This window comes from Gracilinanus agilis, chromosome 3, assembly GCF_016433145.1.
Source record: "Gracilinanus agilis isolate LMUSP501 chromosome 3, AgileGrace, whole genome shotgun sequence".
Taxonomy (NCBI): Eukaryota; Metazoa; Chordata; class Mammalia; order Didelphimorphia; family Didelphidae; genus Gracilinanus; species Gracilinanus agilis.
The window spans coordinates 629,989,450-630,016,808 of record NC_058132.1 but is presented as its reverse complement, the minus strand read 5'-3'; the positions used below and the strand labels follow the sequence as shown (position 1 = coordinate 630,016,808).

Below are 27,359 nucleotides of genomic sequence, written 5' to 3'. Positions count from 1 at the left end.
AAAGTGTTTTTTACAATCTAAATTAGAACCTCAGGGGAATAATTATCCTTACATTTAAAAAGTTATCATTGCTAAGAACTATCTCTTCCTCTCTCTTTTTTTAGGATAAGGCAGATCTAAACAGGCTTTTAAGTAGCTGGTAACAAAGACATGGAAAAGAAGATTTTGAAGATACAAAAGAGAAGAGGACTTATTGCTACCAAAGGTCCAGGAAAACACTGTAAAGTAGAAGAAGAAAAGTTAGACTTGCCAAGAAGTATTCATTCCTTTTACACAAAGTCAGATCTAAATTAACTAGAGAAATATTAATTGTTCATGGATGGGCAGAGCCAATATAATTAAAATGGCAATCTTACCTAAACTAATCTACTTATTCAATGCCATCCATTTAAATTACCAAAAAATCGTTTTATGAATTAAAATAACAAAACTCATTTGGAAGAACAGAAGATCAAGAATATCAATTGTATTATAAAGTAGTAATTATAAAAAACCAACTGGTACTGGCTAAGAAATAGACAGGTAGAAAGATCAGACAGACAAACAACAACAGAACAGACAAACACCAAACAGCAGTAAAAGAGTATAGTAACATCATATTTGACAAAAGCATAGATCTAGGTTTGGGGGATAAGAAATCACTATTTAGTAAAAATTATTGGGACAACTAGAAAGTAGTTTGACAAAAACTAGGTAAAGATCAACCATTCACTAAGATAAGATCAAAATGGATACATAATCTCAAAAATAAAAGGAGATATATAAGTAAATTAGAAAAACAGGAACATTACCTATCAGATTTGTGGATAGCAGAGGAATTTATGAGTCAATAAGAGATGGGAGAACAGTATGAAACATAAAATAGATAATTTTGAGTACATTATATTGAAAAAATTTTGTATAAGTAAAACAAATGTTGCCAAGATTAGAAAGAAAACAGAAAATTGAGGGGGAAAATTTTTATAGACAGCATCTCAGATACAAGTCTCATATCTAAAATATAGATAATTTTGTCAGATTTATAAGAATAAATTGATCCCCCAATTGATAAATGGGCAAAAGAAATGAACAATTTCCAGATGAAGAACTCAAAGTCATAAACTGATAAATGAAAAAAAAAATTGCTCTAAATCACTACTGATTAGAGAAATGCAAACCAAAACAATTCTGAAATCTCACATCCATGAGACCAGCTAAAATGACAAATGTTGGAGAGGACACAGAAAAATGGGACACCAATACACTGTTGGTGGAGCTGTGAATTGAACCAGTTATTTTGGAGAACAATTTGTAATTCTACTCAGAGAGTTATAATACTGTGTATACTCTTACATCCAGCACTGGGTCTGTTTCCCAAGATCAGGGAAACTGGAAAAGAACACATGTGTTCCAAAATATTTCTAGCAGTTCTCTTTATGGTGGCAAAGAACTGAAAATTAGGAGGATGCCCACCAACTGGGGAATGGCTAAACAAATTGTGGTATATGTGATTTATGATGGGGTACTACTGCACCATAAGAAATGATGAGCTGGCTAATTTTAAAAAAGCTGCACAGGATAATGAACAATGAAATGAGTAGAATCAAGAAAGCATCATACAAGCTACAGAATTAATACTGGAAGAATAAATTGTGACTGTTACCTCCAGAGAATGAACTGAAAGGTGAAAACATGAAAAAATTGGCTATGAACATGTCTGCCTCCTAGATGATACCTTCTGTATGCGGGGAGAGTGGGAGAGGGACTAGGACACATGTGGATAAATCCCATTAATAAATAAATAATTTTGGGGGGGGAGAATAGGATACCCAGAAAGAAACATCAAAAGCAGGAAAGCTTTGAAAGTTTCATATATAGTTATGAAGAAAAGCAATAGATTTGTGATTTCATTTATATAAAATCTTTTTCTTTGTATACGGATATGCTTGATTTTCTAACATTTGGAATAAAAATAACTAAAACAAAAAATACGTCTATTTACAAAAGATTTCTTTAAAAAGACTTTCTTAATATACACATAAAGTAAAAATGTTAAGTTTTTCAACAATAGAGATTATTTCATTGTTACCCTGGTGCCTAGCACAGTCCCCCTGGCACATAGAAGATGCTTAATAAATGCTTAATGATGAAAAGGAGAACTATGATCTTAGACAGAAAGTCAGAGATCAAATTAGCAGAATGAGAAAAGAATTTTCATATCACAAGCACAATGTAATGGTTTTAGAATTAAATTCTCTAACACCTATAAAAGACAGCTCACGTTAATAGGTTGCATTAAGGTCTATAAAGCATTTCCCATAATTATCCTATGAGAAAAGCAGTACAAGAATGACTATACCTATAGGATATTAAGCAGACTTCACGAGGCCACTGGCTATGTGACCCAGGGCAAGTCAGTGAAACTCTCGGTGCCTGACAATTCTCCACAACTCTTGAGGGCAGCACCAATGACCTTCATAAGTGAAAGCACTGTTTATGAAGAGCCCCCTATTTCCAGCAAAGTAACAAATACAGTCCCTATCCCTATTTCAAAGATGTGAAGTGACCTGCCCAATGTTGTTGATTGCTATGCTGTACTTACAAAATTTTAGAACCTACAAGGGAATTTGAGATAAGAATCTCCTCTTCCTAACCTTTTGTTTTTATAGATAAGAAAAACAAAATCCAGAGAAAAACGAGGAATTATAATGAATGGCTGATGCAGGATGAGAGCCCTGGTTTCCAGACTCCTAATCCAGTATTCTTCTCATAACATCACCCCCAACAATACAAATGGAATTCAGTCCACCAATAGTATACTGGGAAATATCAGAGTTGGGAACAGAAGAAAAATCACAAACATAATATATTGCTTTACCAGACTTAATGAATTATTACATTGGCCTTTATTAGATGAATATGTTAGGATTAAATCTACTAAAACTGTTTTTATAACACATGTTCTCACACAGTTGCCTTAAATAATTCGGGGGGAGGGGGTGTATATATTTTTATATAGTTTTCCTTAACCACTTCTAACTATACTATGTACAAAGCCTTTCTAATATGATCATGTCCCCTTTAATAATTTCTCCTCCAGGACAAACACAAGGGGATCAAAGATTAAGAGTTGGAAGATATCTAGTCTAAACCCCTTCATTTTAGAGAAGAAACAAGATCTAGAGAGGGAAGGTGACTTCCTCAGTGTCAGGAGGTAGAACTTGGATTCAAACCCAAATTCTTCCCACTAGACCACATAACCTCTTCAAAATCCCAGAAGTGACAAAAGCCTCTGAATACCTCAGGCAATTGTCAGAAGTCCTATCTAAAAATCATGTAATTTATTCAAAGGGACAGGTCCTGAGGATTCTCAGCTCCTATTCTTTTTTTAAAATTCTGTTTTTAAAGTATCTTGAGATTTTATTTTGACAGAGATACATCCCTAACATCTAAAATCCACTATACCATGTATATTTCCTAAAAAACTTGAGCTGACAAGACGACCCTTCCACTTGTATGGTTTACTCATTTAATCAAGCCTGGTTACTGAAGGGTTCCAAGATGAACATTCTGGATTCTTGAATTTTAAAACATGAAAGGCTTAATTTGAAGAAGAAAAAGTCTAAGAAGTCCCGGAGAAGCCAGCAGTGCATGTAGCACAGGCAGGACACCTCTCCTTGAGCTTCAGCTCCCTCAGCTCTAAGCTGCACAAAGTTCTTACTTTCTGCTGTAAGGTATCAAGACATGGTCCCTAATCTCACAGAGTTTACAGTTTAATGGACAGTCCCCTAAAGTTCTTTCTAGCACTAAAATTCTTTGATTCTACAATTCTGTTCCCAGTTCAAGCCAATCAGAAGCAATCACTTAAAAAGAAAGAGGGATGACAGGAACACTGAGAAGTGACAGATCCCAGTCCACCATTAAATGTGATAATGAAGGCACCAAAGTCATCCAAAAAAGGTAAATTACAGTCAGGATCCTCTGTTTAAGGCAGAAAAGTACACTGAGCACTGGAGACATCCTCCCTCCCATCAGAAATAGCTCTGATAAACCAACTGTGACATTCAAACAGGCCCAACAGCCATGTGGCACCTCAGGGTGGCCAGATAATGCTTTCATCACAGACTACTCTACCTCGACACCTGCCAAATGCAGTTTTGTTTGTTTAGAAGGGAAAGTTTATTTTAATCAAATAATTCAGGCCTTACTATGAAATTTTCCTTCAGTGAAATTTCTAGCTCAGGATTTTTAAAACCTATTTACTTTGTTTAAACTTATTTGTAATTTAATTCAAAGAGCAAAAGAAAATCCAGAACTATTCAATATGTACTGTGAAGGGTATTTTACCACGTCAGATTTAAAAGGCACTAATAAAGTAAGTCCTTCAAAGTCACACTTTTCAGAAAGGAGATGAGGAATTTGCCACTTCCACAATGTCAGATATTATGAACTTCCCTACATACATCACAGTAAAATCACATGAACCTAATAACTCTGAAAATCACTGATCTCTCCACCCAAAGTTTACACCAACTGATATTGCACAGCTCATAATAAAATGTTATCAGTGGGTTCTGAATTAACTATGTATGAGAAATGGGTGGGGAAAATCTTGCAATAACCTAACTATACAGCAATGACTACTTAAGGAAAAGGAAATAAGATAATACAAATATAAAAGGTATAATGTAAAAGCAAACCACATAAGAAAGTTAAGCTTTTTTCAAGTTTGAGACTCCATTACTGGCTTCCCTACACTAGTAACTCCTAAAAAGCCTTTGCCACAATCTGAGGGTAGAGACTTGGGAGGACTTTGCCCTTTTATCTGGCAGAAAAGAAACAAGTGAAAAGGGCAAAGCAAGTCTCAACACCCAAGAAGTGTCTTCCATCTAGCTTGCTCATTCTCCATAAGAGGACATTAAGACCCAGACAGATAAAGCCACATGTCCAAGGTTATACTAGGAAGAATATACTGCAAAACTGAAACCCAAACTGGATTTTTCAGGGTCCAATTACCCAGTTCCTTCCAGTCCAAAACAAATGCCTTTCCTTGCTGCAACACATTCAATTACCAACTAGTATCTCCACTAAAATAACAATTTCCTGAAGAGAGATCACCTTTGTTTATGTGCCATAAGAAGAGATGTTTTTATTCCCAGTTCACAGGTCAGACACCATGGAAAAAGAATTAATCTGGGTCACAACGCACTATCTAACTCATAAGAGTTCATTCAGAATCAGAAAACAGCTATTCTTTATAACCAAAATTATCTAACAAGCTTTTAAAAAATAAGTTTGGTTTGGGGGCAGCTGGGGAGTCCAGGGGATTGAGAGCAAGTTATAGAGACAGGAGATCTTGGGTTCAAATCTGCCCTCAGACACTTCCTAGCTGGGAGATACTTAACCCCCATTGCCCAGCCCTTACTGCTCTTCTGCCTTAGAACCAAAACACAGTACTGATTCTAAGATGAAAGGTATGGGTTTAAAAAAAGGTATGGTTGTACTGTCATATTTCATGCTAATACCTCTATTTCTCGAAGCTTAGCTCGTTTTTCTTCACTCATTTCAGAATATTTAATAGAAGACTTGGACTCCGTCATTTCTTCTTTGATTGGATTGGAATACAAATGATGCTCTTCAGATTTGGAGCTCTGAGTATCTTCCTCATCTTCACTCTCTTCTTCTTGACTTTGGGAATAAGTAGAATATATTAGCAAATTCAAATTAGTGCCATAGCTTATTCTTGTGTTCTTACTCCTTTCCTTCCCCCCCAACTCTCATGTCCTTATTCTTCAAGTTGATCTCTGTATACCATCTCCCTATATCTGTATTTGTTTCTCTGTCTACCTGTCTTTGCATTTCAGTTTCTGTCAGAGCCAGATCTATCTCCATTTTGAATCAAATTCCTCTGATCCGGTCTCTCTGTTTATATCTGAACTCTTCTCCATCCCTCCAAAAGACATGGTATCTGTTTCTGTATTGTTCCAATAAAACATAAACTCTCCAAAAGCATGGTCTACTTCATTCTTGTCTCATCTTCCCTTTCTTTCTTCCCTACCATTAAACATTTAGCATTATTAGCAAAGGCTTAATAAATGTTTACTAAATTGGTGACTTTTCCATTGTGATATATGTTAATTTTTGTACTCTAGAGAATTCTGACCAGGGTAGCACAAAATAAAAATTTTCTCACTAACTATAATTTCAAGGTTGTTTTCTCTAAAGTTTTCTGAAACTTTTCTGAAAAAGACTTTTGGTTTCAACTAGTCTTAAAAATCACATTTAATCATATATTGCTTTTATTGTTTATATTCTCCCATATATCCCTTGAAAAACTACCAAATCAAATGGATAATCAATCCAAACATCATTGGGAAGTCTCAAACATTAAGTTTCATATAATCTATAAGGAGCCATGGTATTAATACGAAATATTAACATTTTAAAAAACATTACCCACAAAACGTTGCCCTAAATAAACTGTTAATATTGCTTTCTATCCCTGGAAAGTGATTGTATCCATCACTGCCTCAGGATGAATCTCTGGGTGGAGGGATGATGGTAGTGGATAGCAACCAAGTGGCAGAAAGGATCAAGAAGCTTATAATTAGTCTAATTTTTATGATAAACAAAACAAGTCCCTTATTATGTGCCACTACTTATGTGACAGCACAGTGCTAAGCACTAAAGATACACAGAAAAGCAAAAACAGTCATCAAAATTAATGTTTTCAGGGCAGCTAGATGGCACAGTGGACAGAGTGCCAGGCCTGAGTCAGGAAGACCTGGGTTCAAATCTAGCTCGACACTTCCTACCTATGTGACCTCAGGCAAGTCCCTTAACTTACCCAACTTCCTAGCCCTTACTGCTCTCCTGTCTTAAGAATTGTTATTAAAACAGAGTGAGTTAAAAACAAAAAAGCCCTCACAACTTTCCAAAAGAATAATATACTTTAAAAAAAAACCTTGAAAATAAATAAGAACACAGGGTAAAGTAGCAGTTCATGTCAATATAGTAATAAAGAAAGATGATCTATAATACAGAGCTTACATTTTAAAAGAGTAGGTAGCCAAGTCAATTGTTTTTCTAGAGTATAAAAAGTCCAGGTATCTTTATACATAAACATTTTCAATATACTTTACAAGTTTTAAACATAGTTACTCTTCCATCTCCCTTATCTGATCCACCATCATATCTAAATTAGTTGCCAAGTCCTTTCAGTTCTACCTCCACAATCTCCTTTATGCATCTGCACTACCATCACTATTGCAGGTTTTTATCACCTCTCACCCTGGTTACATTAAGAGCCTCTTTAGCTAGTGTCTGACTCCAGTTTCCTCTTTAAAAAAAAATCCACTTTTCATACATTTCCAACAAAATAATATTCCTTAGGAAAATGTCTAAGCATCACACTAAGATCTGCCTTCACACAAGATCCAGTTCTGTCCAACATTTCCAATATTACTTCGCATTATTCCCTTCTGTATACTATAAAGAAAAGGGGAGAGGGGAGAAGGGAAGAAAAGAGACTAGAGCCTTTCTTCCCTTTCTAAAAGCATAAAAATTCTGATAGTTGCTTCCAGAATATAGTTATTTTAAATGCATTTTAGAAATGAACCATAGATTCTTTGTGTGTAGGATATAAAGTCCAAACATCTAACAAGTGAACCTTGGGAATGATTTGATTTTTGAAAGGCCATAAAGTCCATCTAAAAAGACGGAATTATTTACTAGTTCTCTTTATAATCTCAAAGTGCTCTCTTCTTGCTTTTCTGCTTTTGAAGCAAGTTGGACTTCAAATTCAATTGGTCCCTCAAGTCTCCAAATCAGCATGCATATGCTATACCCCACCTCCTTAACCAAAGGAAGTTCTCTAAAGCTCCAACTCACTATTCTAAAATCAAGTTTCCTCTTCAGTGCTACAGTAACCATTATTCTATACTCCATAAAATTAAGAGTAAAGTACTATTCCATATTCGGCCACTAGAGTGCAGTAGTGTAGCACATGCAAAATAGTCAAGCACTATTGATAATACTAATAAAATGGGAAAACAAAAAAGGTGATCTAGATTACTGCCATTCATACACACAAGGAAGCTATCTGCACAATTATTCATTTTCCAGGCCCTTTTAATTTAATCAGTCTCTAAGAAATCCACGAAACTTTTTCATTGAAAATGAATAGGCAAATTATTTTTTGTTAAAAGAAAGAGAATCATCAACCAAATCTTTGCAACAGATCAGGATAATTAGTAAATTTTAAAATATTGGCCACTTAACTTCTTGGCATCATTATCTTTAAATCTAACTTCACATTCATTGCTATTTTTCAAATTATTAAGCTTCAATAGATGTTATTTGAGTTTCTTGCTAAAAAATCAGAAACAGTCACTGGAATCATAGTCTTTCATCAATTTAAGATGGTTACAACACTCAAACACATTAACTAGGTCAATGGTTCAGAGTAACAAAATCAAATATACATCAGAATGTAATGACAATGGATATTAGTTTCATGCTTCAGAAAACAGTAATAAAGGCTTCTCTATCAGTTTAAAAAAAAAAGAAAGAAAAGAAAAGAAACAATCTACCAAGCAAGTGTGTCAACATGGGTTAATTATTTTGAGAAGCTATTCCATATTCTTTAGTATCTGGCAGGATATATCCTAGCTCTGGGAATGTTATTTCATATAGTTGGTTACTGCTGATTAGCATTGCTGTGGCTAATAATTTTAGAAATGTATGAACATCATCTCTTTTAACTATGAAAAACTTCATTTTCATGAAAGTGATTATTACATTTCCCCAAAACCTGAATGACACTGGTATTACTTTTGTGTATTTTTCCATACTCCCCCCCATCCTATAGCCATCTACTCTCAGATTTGGCTCACTCTTATTCAAACTCTCATTTAAAAGAAAAAAAAAAAAAGAAAAGAAAAGGTTTCTTATTTTTAAATAGAGATCTTTAATCTCCCAATACTGCCATGGAGAAAGGGTTGATTTATGGAAATTGCTATAAGCAACAATTATACTAGCAAGCTACAGTCTGAAAGAGTATTTTGAAATATGGATTACTACAATTTCCACCTGATGTGACAAAAATAAAAATTACTCAAAACTAGAATGACTAGGCATATCAATTAATACAAAATTGTTATAATTTTTACTTTGAAATAAAAATTTCCATCCTATTTCTTTTTCTTTTTTCCTTACAGAAAGGAAAATGCACTACGTTAATTTAGGCTCCTTGGTCTTCAAGGTGCTCTTTAAATTTCAGTCTTAAGTGTTATAAGTGAGATAATCCATGAAAAAAATCAAAATCCACCTGACAAAAATAAGAAAACACTAGCTCCGCTCTTCCTTTGGTTAAGAGCTCTCTGATTTTCCAGTTATCTTGAAAAAAAAAAATGACTGATTTAAGTGCACACACTCATGTGGGTATGTTATGTGTGTTTAAATAATCTATTTTAGAATGTAAGCTCCCACATAACATAGAGAAAGATACTACTAATCCTTCTATGTCTTTCAAAATCACTTTCCACTGAGCCCAAAACAATATTTGATAAGAGATCTGAAAGAAATGCAACTGATCAATTAACATAGTTAACTGCAAAGTGAGATTCATAACTTGATGGGAGAAAACAAATGCACTACAGAACTAAAAAGCTAGTGGAAATTAGAAGCATTAGGACCAGAAGCCAAAAGCTCCTCATGTGCTGGGAAAATAATTGAGGACTCGAACATGATCCCTTTACAGTTTTCCCCCCTCTTCACTTATTTCATCTATATCCCCTGATGAAAAAAAGGGCCCCCACAGAAGAAACTGAGCACATTAAGATCCTAGATTCTTACTTTTGATTTTCTTCTTCTTCTGATTCTTCATGCTGGTCAAATAACTCCCATTTAGATGTTGTTACCGCTGAATAAAGGAAAAAAGGATGTAATTCCATAAGGCAAATTCACATTATTGCAGAAGCAGAACGGAGTTCCAGGTCTGGAGCCACTGGTTTACATTACACTAGTTTTTGTCGGGATAGTTTTCACAGCCATTTCTTTGTGCTCCATGCATTCCATCCCTCATGGGAATATGTAAGTTTATTTCTTTACTCAAACTTACATTGCACTTCTATCTGAATTAACTAAGGAACTAATATTCTCATGCTTTTGTTGAAGATTCCTTGTTTGATCAGAAACTCCACATATTCCTTCAGACATACTATATAGTAGCACCTTGTTTACCCCGATGGGCACACCTCATAAGCACACCCTACTTTGGGAGCATTCACAAAGTGAATCTGAGGACAGGAATGGGGGCAAGGATTCACCAAGAGTGGAGGCTCATTTCCTCCAACCTTAAAACTCCAAATTCCTAAAGGCCAGAGTGAATTTGAAATTGGTCCCCAAATATCCTGTGATTCTGCACTTTAATTTTCCATTCAAATTATGTCACTCGAGATTTTTAGCCAGCTAAACAAGGGCCTGAAATTAAGACAGGGAATAATTACAGAGGCCCTACATATCTCTGACTCTAAACTTCAGCTACATGAACACAACAGGCACTGCTTCTACCCTCACCCATTAGACAACAACTGTAAAGTGTTTCATAAATGCTAGCTATTATTTATTTGGGAAAAAAAGCTTAACAAGTAATTAGCATTCTGCTCACCCTGCGCTTCCAATTCCGATTCATCTACTGCTTCCCATTTGGATGGGGCCACTTTAAAAATGGGCTCATTCTTTTTTGAATCTTCAGAGGTATCCACTGTCAAGGCAAAGAATCACACTATTAGGTGAGGAGCTAAGCAAATAGAGTAATGCTACAAACCTAAAAAGTACCTGTTGTTCATCAATGATGTTTAAAAATATTTGTCTCATGTTTTATTAACGTTTTGTTTTTATAATACATTCATTTCTGAAAATATGCTCCTCTCACCCACCTCAACCAATCTACTGACTTGCTGAATAAGTAATTTAATCTTTCTGCCTTGTTTCCTTATCTGGAAAAGGGTAATGAAAATAACATCTATCATAGCTGGACAGAAATGGAGGTAGAATAGTGTACTAGGAGTCAGGAAAACCTGAACTCAAATCTAGTCTCAGACATGTAATAGCTGTTTGACCTTGGACAAGTCACTCTGTTTGCCTCAGTTGCCTCAATTTAAAAAGAAAAAAATGCCTACCTCCCAGGGTGTTGCAAGAATCAAAAAAAGATGATGTTTGTAAAACATAACAATACCTGGTACATAGTAAGTACCATATAAATGCTAGCTATTACTATTAGCTATTTTATTTTATCTTTTTTCCCATGGTAATATGATTCATATTCTTTCCCTTCCCCCTTCCAGAGTTGACAAGCAATTCCACTAGGTTATACATGTATTATCACTCAAAAACTATTTTCATATTATTTGTTTTTGTAATAAGAGTAATCTTTAAAAACCCAAACCCCAAATCATATATCCAAATAAACAAGTGATAAAACATGTTTTCTTCTGCATTTCTACTCCAACAGTTCTTTCTCTAGATGTAGAGAGCATTCTTTCTCATAAGTCCCTCAGAATTGTCTTGTATAATTGCATTGCTATTAGTACTCTTAGCTTTTATTTTAGAGTTGTGTTGGTTGGTAATCAGATAAGAAAATATACGTGCAAAATGATTTGCAAATCTGACATAAGAGAACATGGTCACGAAACCATAGAGAATAGATTCTACAGAAGAGGGAAATCAACAATATCAAACACTGCAAAAAGTCTGAGAAAGATAAGGACTATGACAAGGAAATCATATTTGACAACTAAGAGGAAAAAAACACACACATATATGCATACATACAAACATACATATAATGTACAAATTATTTAGGAATCCAGAGCTTTTTCCAATTAAAGGAACATAGTCTCGATGCCAATTCTGCCACTATGTCTTACTTTGGGGAAGTCTCTAAACTTCTTTAAGTCTTAATATTTCCTCAACTATAAAATATGATGGTTGAAATAGATCATGTGTATCCCTTCCAGGTCTAAATTCTTGACCTGTAAGAAAACTCCCTTTATCAATGCAAAATGCAACTTCTAATCTTAAGAGTAGCCCAGGTAGCAAAGGCAAGATTTGAACCAAGGTCTTCCTGACTCTAAGGTCAGATTCCCTATCTGAAAGGCCAAGGTTACTTCTCCATATAGTACATGCATGAGTGTGTGCATGCAACTTGTGACTTTTTTAAAGTTAAAAATATAAATCCAAATAAAATTAAAATACTCACCACAAAATCCTATTTGAAATTTTTCATCTAAACAAATTAATTTTATATATAGTTACATATAATTATATACATATATTTATATATAATTTTATGTGCCAACCTATTTCCTTATCTACACAGAAAAATAAATGTTAGAAGTTTCTTACAAGGCACACCATCGAGATCATCATCAAGTGACTTTATGGGGACTCCATCAAGATCATCAATGGGAGTGGCATCAATAGGAATTCCATCAACATCTTCCAAAGGTGCACCATCCAGCTCTTCCTCAATGGGGGCACCATCAAGATCATCTGGTACTTCCTATGGAAACACATAGACACATTAACATTTTTCTCTATTTCTTATCAACTGCTGCTTAAGCTTCTACAGGATCTTTCATAAGATTATTTATAAGTTAGTATAAACCTAGTGAGATATGGACGCCAATATTCACATTTAGGAGAGATCGATGGATTTTATTTAGTAGAACACAAGCTCCTAGAAAGTAAGGATCCATTTTTATTTTTGTATATCCAAGGTACAGTGCTAAGCACAAAGTAGGTAGTTAATAAATATTTGCTGAATCAAATTATACAGAATACATATGAATTAAGATTGGGTCTATTGACCAACAGAACAGGAAAAGAAATGGTGTAGTAAAACTCTTTGGGTACATAACTTTAAAATGGAATTAGTTTCTTTTTCAATAAAAAGTTACAGAAGGACCCAATTAAATCATCCATTTAGTTAGAGCTTGTTTCATTCAATTAAAGTCATCATAAGCTATATTTTCTGTTGCTTATGACTAACCATAAATATTTGTTGATTTGTTGAACTAAATTCACCAGTTTTATGTATGTACAATCCTGAGTAAAATAGCCACATGTCCATTCCCACAAAACTGCCAAATACATTCTTTTCCTCAAAATAAATATGGCAAGGTATTAATGTACAAGGAAATAAATTTAGTTGGCAAATAAATCAATGGTTCAACAATTCAACAAATACTTATGGTTACTCATAAGCAACAGAAAAATATTTATACTATTTTTTTTAAAAACCCTTGTACTTCGGTGTATTGTCTCATAGGTGGAAGATTGGTTAAGGGTGGGCAATGGGGGTCAAGTGACTTGCCCAGGGTCACACAGCTGGGAAGTGGCTGAGGCTGGGTTTGAACCTAGGACCTCCTGTCTCTAGGCCTGACTCTCACTCCACTGAGCTACCCAGCTGCCCCTATTTATACTATTTTAATTCTATATTAAGCTATTATTTGGTATCACATTGTGAAATGCAAATGCTAACCTACCAAGAGCACTGAATTCTTTTTGTTCTTCAAAGTCCTACTAAACTTTCTCTTCCCTTTCCCTTCTTCCCTCCTCTGAACTACTTCTGATTTGTATCAGTCTTTTGGTACTTACTATTTAACAATCAAAGAATATATAATATGCTATATTTTCATATGTCCCTGTTTCATGTCTATGTTTTAAACTTCTCAAAGTAAGGTCTGTGTTTTATGCTTGTTACATGACAACTAGCAGCATTTCTCATATACAAGACACTCAAATACGGGTGTCAAGATTTCTTTCAATCTTTGTATTTATAACCCCAGCACCCTTGGAACCTTAATAATAAATGCTTGCTGAATAATCAATGAGGTCAATGTTAACTTATACACAAGATTCTAAATTATTAGCTACTTTTAATCATTCTTAAAAAATTCTAATCCCATTGTTATCCTTGGACCTCCAGAATTGTTTCCAGGGCTAAAATTATGATTATAGGAATATCCCAAGTATCCTCTTAGCACAAATTAAAAATAAGTTTAATGCCTTAAAAATCATACTTTTATGAAGGGATTTCTTTCAAATGAGGGAAAAGTAAAAATTGCAAACCTATCCCAACCTACCTGACCAGGTCCAATTCCCTACAGTAGGCCAAACTAAATGAAAATTATGGGCCAGAGAACATTAGGAGAACATACTTAGATCCAAGAAGTACTGAGAAAGAGGAAGCAGCTACTCTGGAGATGAAAAGGGAATGGGAGGACTACTGCCTTCTTCTAGATAAAAAAAAAATGATTAACTGTACGCTTCTCAATTGCCCTGTCCCATTCCTAGAGGTTGAAGAGATACAAATTATTCTCTGGCTTCTTGATCCATTAACACTTTGCCAATATGAATTAAGGTCCATTTTTTAAAATGTCTCCTGTTTTAACATTATTACTTAATAACCATCTCTTTGCAACCTCATATTACATTGTATTGCATTGCCACCTCTCCTATTCTCCCCTTCCCCCACAGGAAAGACAAGTAATGACACCTACCTCTGTTTCTTTTTCTTCAATAATATTTACAAGTCCCAAAAATATATTTTGTAATCTGATCAAAAATGTTTCTGGATAAATTGCCCAGTCCTCCCATGCTCTGAAGCAGGTCATTACTCTTTGCTTAAAAATAATAAAAAAGGAAACCACTTTATCAAACAGAAGTTATCAATCAAGAAAACTGAAAAGTAAAGGTGTTACAATTAATAATGATTTAAATCTTTTGGAATCCAAACAAGAAATGCAATATCTCTTCTCGCCCTCTTCTGCCTTCTGCATTCCCAAATTCTTCTTTAGTTCTAAATGTCAATGATTTGGATCAGAGATAATGGATTGTTTAAAAACAAGTGAAAAGCCAGGCCTGAAGAAGGGAGTTTTCCCTGGGTTCAAATCTGTCCTCAGATATTTCCTAGTTATATGACTCTGAAGAAATTACTTAATCCAATTGCCTAGGCCTTACCACTCTTCTGCTTTGGAACCAATAGTTATCATTGATTCTAAGACAGAAGGTAGTTATTTTTAAAAATGCATCGTAATAATCTTTGAGATGGTTTCAAATGAATTTATATCTAATTTATTATAGGTCCAAATTGAATTCTTTGTTAACTTTAGAATGGAATATTCTAAGAAGGCCAGTTAATTTCGATAATTAGTGTCCAATGAACTGAAGTATCAAGAATAATTCCATCAAACTGGAGTCTGATGGAATCATTACCCCCACTAAAAGTAACTTAACTACAAGTAGAAATGCAAGATAAATCCCATCAATATGGGTCTTCTGAGATCATCTCTAAGGTGGTAAACAAGAGCCAAATTTTCCTAAAGATATTATTTTCTATGATGCATTATAAAATATCTTGTACTACTCTTCCTTCACGCTGTCATCATTACCTAGATACATATCATATATCATCATCACTAGCACATTTATAGCACTTTAAAGTTTGCAAGGGTCTAAACATTATGTTAACGTTGACTTTTCACAATGCTATGAGACATTTGCTCATATCATCTCTATGTTATGAATGAAGAAATGGAAGCTAAGAGAAGTCAAGTGACTTGCTTGCCCCTGGATACATAAGCTAATTAAGTGTCTGGAGGCAGGATGTAAACCCTAGTTTTCCTAATTCCTGGTCCCTTTCACTCTGCTACAATCTAACTCAGATATTTCTTTAACATAACTGGTATATTGAACTTTATATCTTTATCTTTGTATGCCATTGTGCTACAGGGTATGATAAATTTTACTGAATTAAAATAAGCAAAATTTGAAAAGTCAGGCATTTGACATATGTCATTATTACAAAGCAGGTGGTCTTAAGCTTTGTAATGAATATCTACGATATAATGGCTGGGGATATTTTTTTACTCAAGATAATTAATGAAAAATATTTTAGAGCAATTAGGCAAAGCTAGCCAATGTAATCTTAATTCATTTTTGCCACTAAAATTGGCATAAAAAGAGTAACCACAAAAACATTGTGAGATATTCAGATTTTTAAGGTTCTAACAAAATAGCTGGGGACTTCAAAAAAATACACACACACACACACACACACACACACACACACACACACCCCAAAATATAAAATCTGTACACATACCTTGAAGTTTTCAGATTGTAAATGGCCTTGAATTGTACGGTAGGTGGCATTGAGGTCTGAAAATATCTGACATAACTTTGTTTCAAAACTGTAATTCAAATAACATTTTTTAAAACACTAAAAAGAAGTTGTCCTAAAACACAACTGTTTCTCCATCCTTGTGAATGAGTACCCATCCCAATTCTTAAATAATTAAAAACCAAAAACTAATTATTAAACTATATAAGCGTTGTGCATTTTAAAGGACTAATAATATTTGGAATTTCTGCCAACATACTAAGTAAAAAATACCATTATCTCCTTAGTCATTGTTGTTGTTTAGTCATGTCTAATTGTTTGTGACCCCATTTGGGATTCTCTTGGCAAAGATACTGGAGTGGTTTGCCATTTCCTTCTCTAACCATCTCCTTAGTAGCATATTTTATTATGAAGTCCTTTCATAGATATTACTTTGATTCCCAAAACTCAAGTCATTGGAATCAGTGAAACTTGGTTTTCCTGAAGAGAACTGTAGACAAGGCCATACTAAATTCTTTATTATCCTCATTTTACAAATAAGAAAACTGAAGCTCAGAGATTTTAAATTATTGGCTAAAAAGTCATGCAGTTCAGAATTCAGAACCAGAACACAAATCTTCTGATTTCTAATTCAGTGGTTCCATTATGTCACAAAATCTTACAAGCACCTCTTAATTCTTTAGTTCAAGGAGTAAAACAGTGATTTAAAGTCAATATTTAATATTGCTAGTCTCAAGGGAGCAATGTTCCCAGTCAATTTGAAAAGAAACTAACAGGCCTAACATTTATTTAAAAACCTGTTTTTAGAAAAACAGAATAAGTTTATTTTCTATAAGGGAAATAGTAAAACATTTCTTAATACCTGCCTATTTGATTTAATTTCCTTAGGAAAATGAAATTTAAAAACCACATAGGACACAGAGGACAATAGATTTGGAGCCAAAGGAACCCTAAATGGCCTGCTCTGAGTCTGAAGTTTTCTCATGAGTAAAATGCAGAAGTTAGACTAAAGGATCAGCTGTTTATTACAGCTCCAAATCCTAGGATGCCATGGATATAAGTAAAATGGAATCAACAAAAACAAAGTCTAAAAAGCAACTAATTTTAATCATATCAACAATTGTATTATAATTCTAGAAGACTTACAGACCAGTAAGTATTATGACCAATTATAACTAGACTAAGTGACAAAGAAATAGTATTATTCAAAGTAATGTCCTCCATATTTATGAAACTTTACAAAATTTGAATTATTTTAACATAGAGATGTATCTTTTTATGAGCTCAAACTGAATAAGTTCATGTCTTAAAATTACAGGTATATAATACTATACTTACAATTTTCTATAATATGAAGCATTGGCAACTTTTGCTGAAGAATTATACAACACATCAGAAACCAAATATAATCTGGCAATCTATAATATAAAAAAAACAATAAAAATGATACACAAATATAACCTTAACAAAATTAGTTTAGATGACTCACAGCCAATCATCTGGAATGGGGCATACTGCTTCTTCTTCCATGATATGATGACAAAGAATAACAGATAATAATGCTTCCCTCCAAGTAACTTATCATTGATATAAAAACCTGCTCACTACAATTATTACCTTAGCAAAAATGTAAAAAAGTCTAACTTGCATTGTACATGGTTTTCCAACCTAACATGTAAATTAATTATAAAAGCTCTCTGCTATTAACTTAATATAGTATGAAACAGTTTTCTTGGGAGAAAAAATTTATAGAGCAAAATATAATTTCCTGTCACAAAATACTTCAAGAAATAGAAAGAAGTTTGAACCAACATAAGGTTATTTTTATTTCGCTACCTATTTAAAAAGTTCAAGAAAAATGTCTGCATACCTTCTTAGGTAGTGGTGTTTTCAAGATGGACAGTGACTCAGTAATACAATCCACAATTTCTTCAGCAGCTTCAGCATTATTAAGACAGAAAACCATTGCATCACCAATATCATTTTTTCGAGGAGTTAGTCCACGTAAGATTTCTTCTAATTTGTCTCTCTGCCTGAAATAATCATTTTGCAAATTACAAATACTTTTGGTTTCCATTGGAGAGCGAGATTCTTGAAGACAAGGACTATTTTTTCTTTGCTTTGTATCTCCGGCACTTTGCATAGTGCTCGGCACAGATAGTAGATGCTTAATAAATGATTTTTTTTTTAAACTTGCCTTCCAAATGCTAAATATTTTCATGTAACTTAATCATGCTGGTAAGCATTAAAAAGTTACTGATGGTATAGTCGCATATTCACAAATAAAACTTTTAAGACATCCAAAATACAAATTTTAGTAAAAATGCTTTCCCTAGATATTTCCTAGATAAAAGCAACAGGGACTAAGTAAAAATGCTTAAGTAAAAAATAATTTAGACTAACCCCTTTGAAAGCTAGCTTCCCCCCAGAGCCCCTATTCAAAGAGACCAGAGAAGCAAGGACAGGTCAGTTCTCTCTTTTCCTTTTTTCCTATGTACTATCAACATTATTTGTGCCTCAATTCAGTGCTCCCTTGGGCATGCCTGGAAGCAGGCAAAACAAAGAGAGATTAAGAAGTACATCTGAATGAAGAAACACATATACCCAACAAAAGACTAATCCACTATTTGGAAATAATTTGGTATACCAAAAGCAATATCAAGTTTGGAGTGTATATAGAATAGACAATAAAGAATAGCCCCCCTTTTTTTCTACTTGGTTTGCAGAACTTTTTGGATATATCAACAACAGTAATAAAGTTCTAGCTCTAAGACATTAGTTTCGTGGCCTGGGATAAGTCACTTCACCTCTGAGTCCCAATGTCCTCCCTTTCAAATAAGGAAAAGAAACTATCTTCTAGCTTCAAAATCTATGATTCCAAGTAGCCACAGTGGCCACCTTCCATACCGTAGACATTTTTGGTAGCCCATTCCTTGCTCAATCCTGCCAAAGCAACTCCTCCTAATCATATGAGTTTTATAGAAGCAAAAAAAATTTCTAACAAGCAATAAAAACTTAAGACAAGAACTTGAAGCACATCTGTAAAAGAAACCATTTATATCTAAAGATTTAGTCTGACAAGGGATTTGCAGAAAATTATGAAAAATGCTTGCTTTTCCAATCAAGATCCTTTGGTGCGCCCCCCCACCCCCCGCATAAAACGGCATTTTCTAATATTGCAGAAAATTTAACTGGCAGAAAACAGGGCAAACTGGCCTGATACAATGAAGAAAAAAAGAATGACAGCAAAAGCTTTATGCCCATTGTTCCAAGATGAAAAGAAGATCGCTTTTTGGGGCAAAGATATTCTTGGTTCCTTTATACCTTAAAATGCCTGTATGGCAGAAGGGGGAGCTACTGCACAATGGGACCCACAATGAGGCTCTGACTACTAATGAGGGTTATAGGACCATATGATATAGAAGGGATTATAGGTGAATTTAGTCAAATCCTTTCATTTTACAAGGTGAGGAAATGAAGGCCCAAAAGTTGAGTTATTTGCCCAGTCATACTGGTAATAAATGGAAGATGTGAGACAAACTCCCAACTCGGCCTTATTCACACTACCTCTCTTGCTCTGACTATTCCTCTTAGAAAGTAGCCAATGTAAAAGCTAAGTCAGCTGGATGTGACTCATAACCAATTCTAGATAGAAAACCTTGACTTTACCAAGTCTAGTACACAGCCTTGGTGGCTATGATGTTCTAAGCCACAGGGGTGACCAATTACAATCTATGGACTGACACTTTTAAACTGTTCTAAGAGCAATATAAACTCAATTTAATGAGAGAATGAAGTAAAGAAGAAATCAAAGAACCAGGATTCAAATCCTGACTCCAGCATTGCCTAGCTGCTCTGTGTTTCAAGTCCCATCCTCTCTCTGGTCTCAGTTTCCTAATCTACCAAATGAGGGAGTTTTTGTTTTTTTTTTTAGATTAAATATTTTTCTACCTTTGTGATTATTATAGAAACTTTTAATAGTATGTTTTTTTTTTAAACCCTTGTATTCGGTGTATTGTCTCATAGGTGGAAGATTGGTAAGGGTGGGCAACGGGGGTCAAGTGACTTGCCCAGGGTCACACAGCTGGGAAGTGGCTGAGGCCGGGTTTGAACCTAGGACCTCCTGTCTCTAGGCCTGGCTCTCAATCCACTGAGCTACCTAGCTGCCCCCGAGGGAGTTTTTTTAACTGACGGTTTCTCAGGTTCCTTCTATCTCTAAATGTATGAGTGCAAAATCCCAGGTTCAAACATTAAAATGGAATCCATCACCTCCTTTATGGAATCTATATCCTGTCTTGTACTAGTAGTTACTAAGGGTGACAGTAACCTACATCTTAACCAGGATCTTCATTAGGAACCATGAAGATTTAGAGATGGAAGGGACCTGAGGTCATGAGGCATAATTCTCATTAAAAAAAAAAAAAAAAAAAGGATATGGTAACTTCCTGAAGATTTAATAAGTTATAGTCACAGGCCTAGGATTTAAACTTAGGTCTTCTGTCTCTGAACACAACATTCCTTCCATGGCATCATGGTGGCATTCAACAAAAATGTACTCAAGTGAAGACACATTTATCACAGAAGCAGTGGAGGCCAATGGCAAACACTATTCAGTTCTTAGTTGGGTAGAAGGGTGGATGTGAGCTGAATGGGTGGTTTTCTATGCTCTTTTTCCTGGAGCCTCAAATTAAAAGACCACAATTTTAAGATAATATTCTTGGCTAGGGAACAAAAACTGTTCTGAAACTGAAAAAGGAAGAGGGAGAGAGAGGCTTACTCTTCTTTAAGTGCTCCTTTCTTGCTAGGTTCCTCAACAAATGCTTCAGTTTCTTGCTCTTCTGACATCCCATGCAAGTATGGATTTAATGGTGGTGGTCTCCAAAAAGATCCATTTTTGAACATACGAAAATCCTCTGTTCTCCACTTAGTTGGAGCATCTCCCTAAAAAGTCACCCAAACATATGACATTTTGGTCTAATTTTATATATAGTAAAAACTAAAGCAGAAATTGGTTCTACTTGCCTGTAGAATTGAATAAAGCTTCCATCTATAGTAAACATGGGCTGGAGTCTGGTTTTCAAATAAAAACCTAAAAAAAAAAAAACACACACACAACCAAATATGCAATTTAAACTTCCAATTGTATGATTTGACTGTTCTTTCTAAAAAAAATGTATATACAAATCAGAGATTTCATTTGAGTATTATAAAGATACTAAGATCAAGAACTGGTCTAATCTCATTATCTTGCTAAACTGACAAAGTCATAAAACACATAACTAAATTTTCCACAGAAGAATAAATTTTAATTAAGTCACACAAACTACCATACTCTCATTCATTCTAAACTAAATCTAATGAAATAAATCAAGCTATTGAAGGCATTTATCCAACATAATTCCTTATCCATTCATTTTGCCCTGCAAAAACCTCCACATTTAAGTATGATCTTTAAACGTTCAGCATATATAAGTCAAAAGGTTATAGGACCAAGAATTAAGATGTAGGAGAGTCCTGAGGGGTCATTTAAGTGCATCTCTTTATTTTATAGATAATGAATCTAAGGCCCAGAAATGTTACCTAATTTGCCAAAGACTTGAAAGAAAACAAGGTAGTAAGAGTTGAGACTTATACCCTGGTGCTTAGACTCCACAGTCACATTCTTTCAAGTGAACCAGGCATACTACCTTGCAAATAATACCTGGCTGTTTTTCCTTTTCCTCCCAAGGCTATTTTAAAGTCAACATGGAGGAAATCCATCATTTTGGTCCCTTCCTTTAATAATAATGTCAGAGGAATTTACCCTATCATAACTTATAACTTATAAAATTTTTGCTCTAAGTCATAGTTTCTTCACCTGGAGTAAGTGAATTTTTCAGGTATTTTGGTAGGCATTATTTCAGTATATTTGCTTTCTTTGGTAATCCTACATGTTTTATTTTATTCATCTGCCAATATTCAGAGGTACACATAAGATTCTTTAGACCAGAAAGGTTATGGCACAAAAAAGGTTGTGCCTGCTCTAAGAAAACGAGAGCATGTGAAAGAAACTTTCATATTTTATTATTTAGTTGTGATATAATTAAGCTAAATTTTGAAACTTGATTAAACAACCAAGGATAGTGAATGCAACAAAGGTAACATACACTCACCTGAACATAGGATTGTTGATTTCTCGATTCATGATCATAGCTTCAAACATTGGTCCTTCACGTACAACAAACTCTATCATTCGATGTATCAGTGCGAGCAAATTCCTATAACAACAACACAGTTAAAGAAAAATGGATTCAGACCTACCACTATATAAAACTAAACTTCACCTAAGTAACTTTAACTGTGCAGGAAACGATTATTTTGCTCACTAATACACAATTTTATACCAGGTAAAAGTAATTTGGAGCAAATGTTAAAGCTTTGCATTACGGGGAAAAGGGAAGGGCATGGTAAGGGGAGGGGAGGGAAACCACAACACATCCTGATAATATTAAAGAGTAAATTTTCTGAAATGTCACTCCTAATTTACAAAATTTAACTCAAGAGGCTATTATGAATCAATGACTACAAAGGAGGAGTATTGCTCATATATAAAAATTGGAAACTGAAAACTTACAGGCTATCTTACTAGTTTTACAAGAAAGTTATTTCTAAACTAGTATCAGATAAATGCAAAAAGCAAATTAATTAATTTTGTCATTTTTCTCTGTAGATACTATCATATATGGCTACAATTTACTAAAAATTCAAAACTACAAGCATATGGCCAGATTTAATAAGAAGACCATCTAATTTCCATGCTACAGAAATTTTTTTAATACATTTATGAGCTCTATGCTCCATTATAGAACTAGGCATATAATACTTTTCTGATTCATACAAACGAGATGGAATTTTTATTGAATCTGACCCTTAAAGAGGCAACATCCCTTTGGTCAATAACACAAATATATGTTATGTGAAATAAATGAAGAATTCTCCAGTATGTAGATTAGAGGCTTCTAGGTTTAAAATAATTTATGGGCAATGAAGTAATAAACAAAGGCTATTTCCCACTCTATTCAAATTATTGCCAAAAGGAGAAAAATATAAGGATCTTTTCCCAGGTTATATAACTTATGTTGAAGTATCTGGGCTAAATTTCAAAGTATGTAACAGTCCTTTTGCCTCTAGGTCTGTTAGCCAAGTTTGAAGAAAAATTTTATTTCTTAAGAATCTGACACTGTATCTTAAAATTGTCAGACACAACTCAATTTACACTTGGAGATATTTTTAAAAAGTAACAGGATATGGAGTTAGGTAAATGAAGTTGGCTATCTCTTGGCCAAAGCATTAACAAGTATTAATTGGGAAAAGCAAAAGGATATTGGCTCTTGGTACACTGCAAAGACAAAATTTATTTATCCTATTAGCATTGCCAGAACAATGTGTTCTCATATATGCTACAACATATATATTTTTAAATGTATAGTTATTTTAGAAAATATCAATTTGTATGTCTTTATATCATTTCCCTACTTCAGAGTACATAAACATAATCACCAAGAGATATAATTTTATTGCTTAACTGCTCACATTTCTCAAACAAACCTACTTAAACTGGACACTAAGATATCTACAAAAGTGAAAAAAAAATTTAAGACTAAAAGGAAAAAAAACTTCTACATAAAAGATTTAAAACTAACAAAAGGGTTGGCTACCTAGATTTTTAACTGTTACTACAACGTTTTTGCTTTAACAATTAAAACAAATGACCCAAAGCAGCCGTTAGGTTGATAACCTAGCCTAAAAGTTATTTTTCTGAGCAGAAGTATTTACTTCTTTACAAGAACAAGAACCCTGCAAGAACATGTAGTTCTAAGTTCAAGTACTGAAAATATTCTCCATATCCATATAGTTAATGGTTTTCTTTTGGGGAGATTAGAGGGAAATGATAACAAAATTATAATTTAATTTCTAAGGTCCTACTAGTGTCAGTCATCTTAAAGATATGGGAAATGTGATTCCCATCATCAAATGTTTAATTATATTCTACACATCCAGGAAACTCATGTAGATTAAATGAAAAACTTTTAAGATAAATACTGGTAAATCCAGTATTCTAAGTAGAAACTGGCTTATCAACTTTAAACTAGGGGTTCATACTAATAGTGAGTCTTGAGACTTTTTCACCAAAAGTACACTCAACCAATTAAGATTTTTTAAAGAAATAAACTAAGCCAAACACAAAGATAATCCTTCTCCATAAGCTTTTTGAAATGCTACAAAAAGCAAAAAGACCTCTCTCTTTGAATTCTAAATAACATGAAAAACTATAGTTTTAAATAGGCTTGCAACTTTGATAAATAACTAAACATTCATGATCAAAAATTTAAATTTCTTTCAATAATTTAATGACTAAAAAAAAAAAACACTCTAAATCTGCTCCTCCTTGCACTAGCCTAAATTTGTGCTGATTAAAACAATCTTACTCAAACTCCTTGCTCTAAAAATTGTGTTTAAAAATTTGTTGTTCTTTTTATTTTTTAAAAAAGGGACTGTTTTACAACAGAATGAAAACAGTGTAGTACAAAAAGATGACAGTTTAAAGTGCATCATTTAAAAATGTCAATTATCTTACTCTGGGCAACAAAAAAACAAAAAATGTCTCTCAGTTATAATAAAACCACATTTATTGGAGTCGATCGTACCAATGTCTGGTCAAAAACTGTATACTTTCCCAATCCATCCCATGATGTTTTCCTGGTCCCCCGCTGCCGCAGACAGTTCAGCTGGTGTTGCTCACCAAGGCCAATGTCAAAGAGAATTTGGTATTCTTTTGTGTTCATTTATTATCCAACCAGTGTTGTGTTCCTGTGTTTGGGAAAAGGCTTAGCTTGACTGAGCAAGAGCATACCTAGAGAAACACCTCTGCTTTTAAACACTACCTTTATAAAGAGAAAAGGGGGAAAAAAAAAGAAAAAACGAAGAAACTCAACTGTCTTCTTCACAGTGAAGAATTGCTTCCCCTGTGCATAATGTTCCAGAATAGTTTTTTTAAATCATTTAAAGAGCTACGAAATAAATCTATAACTCTACCAAGCTCTTCTCAACCAAGGCTGCACATTACATGCATTTAATTCAGAGAATTAAAGAAAGTGATAGTACATGAGACAGAAACTTAACACAATCTAAAGCATCCATAGTATGCAAAAGGCCCATTAAAGATTTGACCACCATTGTCAAATAAAAATAAACACATCCTAATCTACAAAAACTATAATTCTGTAAATTATACTGAAGAGGGAGAAAAGTAGTAATATAAAATTGCAACGTATAAATTATGAATTAGTAAAATTCCCAATTTCCCCCCCATAAGTAAGAGGAAGGAACCATTGCTCAGTCAAGCCATTACCTTTTCCTCAACACCATTTTTTTAATTCAGAAGGGGATATTTTCTATATTTAGATCAGTAATAATAAAGAAAAACATGTACCTTTCTGTTGGGATAACCACTTTGACTATGGCTTGCGACAGAGTCTGTATATGAAGTCACATCAGATAATAAACATAGAATATGTGAGTATTGTTAACAAGTAACAAGCAAAAATATACATATGCATTGAAAATACTACACATCTAATCATAAGTTTTGCAGGCAATCACTGCTGTGAAGTTATACACTAAGCAATTACATATATGCAAATGGATGTGTTCAGTGAACCATGAATGTTCACTAAATGCCAAGAATCAGAACATTCCTGCCAGAATGCACATCAATGCCCGGAATCGGTACTACACTGAGAAGTCTAAGATAAGGATTTTAATTTGTGAAATCATTAACTGTTTGCCTTGGACCGTACAGTTTACTACTTTGTTCCCAAGCCTTTAAAACCAGCCCTGCCATTTTAAGTGTAATTCATTAAAGAACCAACAAATTCTTATAACTGTAAATTAAGTTGGTTTTATGTTTATAAAAAAGTAAAGAATACTCACCCTTTAGTATGTTTTTACTATAGTTAGTTGCTTTAACAAACCACAAATACCCTAAAAATATTCTGACACCTAGTTGGTCCTTAAATATTACGTCAGCTAGTTGCCATCTAAACAAATCAACTATTTAGGAGGTCATTCTAATTGAAAACTAAGCCAACTAATTACAAAGTAGATGTTTCTTAAAACAAAATAAATTTATATACTGCAGTAATACTAGCACCTAAATAATAAACCCGAAAACAACAGGGAATAAAGAGGGAGGAAAAAATAACTGAAGATTGGAAGAGTATAACTAGATTTAAAGGAGTGACAATAACAAAAATATGGCCTGATATTCCTGAGGCCTCATTTCAATACTGGGGTTTCATGGGCTAAGGCAGGGAACAGCAGACTATATGTAACTTTAAGGGTAACCAAACAGATAAGCACACACAATTCTATAAAATTGTTGAAAAGAAAAACTACCATAAGATTTAGTATTTACAAATTAGATGCGGCCCTATGTACATTTTTAAAATTACCTTCTCAAAATCCTCCTTGCTTTTAGGTGGAGGTAACATTGGAGCATTGGGGTTCTTTAATCTCTCTCTAGGCTGAGCATTGAAAGGCAGGCCGGATGGTGGAGGGGGGAGAGTATGTTCCATCATAGAAGGTGGAATGTATATTGGATGTGGTGGAATAGGTACGGCTTTACCCCACCCTAGTTTCATTTCAAAGGACATGATCATCTTTCCTAAAATAAAAGAGTTGCTTCATTAAGTATTGGCATATAAACAAAACCAAATATTTTGAAATTGTATTTGGAATTTTTAAAAGTTTATTTCTAAATTTCTAAACAGTGAAATGGTTCTAAACTTTCTGGAAAGATTAGTGTTACTCACCGTTTAGATTTTTCAAAGCTCTCTCAGCATCTCTTCTATTCATAAAGGCCACAAAACCACAATTCCTTTCTCTTGCTCTTTCCTCATCTGTTCTTGGCCACATAATTTTGACACTGGCTAATGGTCCAAACCTCCCAAATTCTTGGCATAACATTTCTTCATTCATCTAAAAAAAGACAAATGTATTTTTATTCAAATAAAAACTCATTAATTCATAATATGAATTTTTAAAATAGAATTTGTAATTTACTTCAAATGAATCACATTCTATTACAATGAACCTTCATGGAACATTGAAACACTTTGATTATAAAGGAATTCTCTTTAATGAACTATAA

The 27,359-nt window shown here is 33.9% G+C and overlaps 1 protein-coding gene across 3 annotated transcripts in view; it reads right to left on the bottom strand.

The window, feature by feature from the left end:
- Nucleotides 1–27,359, bottom strand: part of LOC123242776 (U2 snRNP associated SURP domain containing) — a 73,415-nt gene that overhangs the window by 7,249 nt on the left and 38,807 nt on the right. For 2 of the 3 annotated variants that reach the window (XM_044670841.1, XM_044670842.1), the window contains exons 11-24: nt 27,022–27,187; nt 26,662–26,873; nt 25,641–25,684; nt 22,321–22,425; nt 21,191–21,257; nt 20,946–21,109; nt 18,039–18,201; nt 17,507–17,586; nt 16,151–16,238; nt 14,547–14,669; nt 12,388–12,544; nt 10,649–10,744; nt 9,835–9,901; nt 5,505–5,667 (exon numbers count right to left, since the gene is read on the bottom strand). In XM_044670841.1, coding sequence (XP_044526776.1) covers nt 5,505–5,667; nt 9,835–9,901; nt 10,649–10,744; nt 12,388–12,544; nt 14,547–14,669; nt 16,151–16,238; nt 17,507–17,586; nt 18,039–18,201; nt 20,946–21,109; nt 21,191–21,257; nt 22,321–22,425; nt 25,641–25,684; nt 26,662–26,873; nt 27,022–27,187 — 1,695 coding nt within the window. Of the gene's footprint in view, nt 1–5,504; nt 5,668–9,834; nt 9,902–10,648; nt 10,745–12,387; nt 12,545–14,546; nt 14,670–16,150; nt 16,239–17,506; nt 17,587–18,038; nt 18,202–20,945; nt 21,110–21,190; nt 21,258–22,320; nt 22,426–25,640; nt 25,685–26,661; nt 26,874–27,021; nt 27,188–27,359 lie in introns of those variants that run through there. The other variant, XM_044670843.1, reaches the window with a different exon arrangement.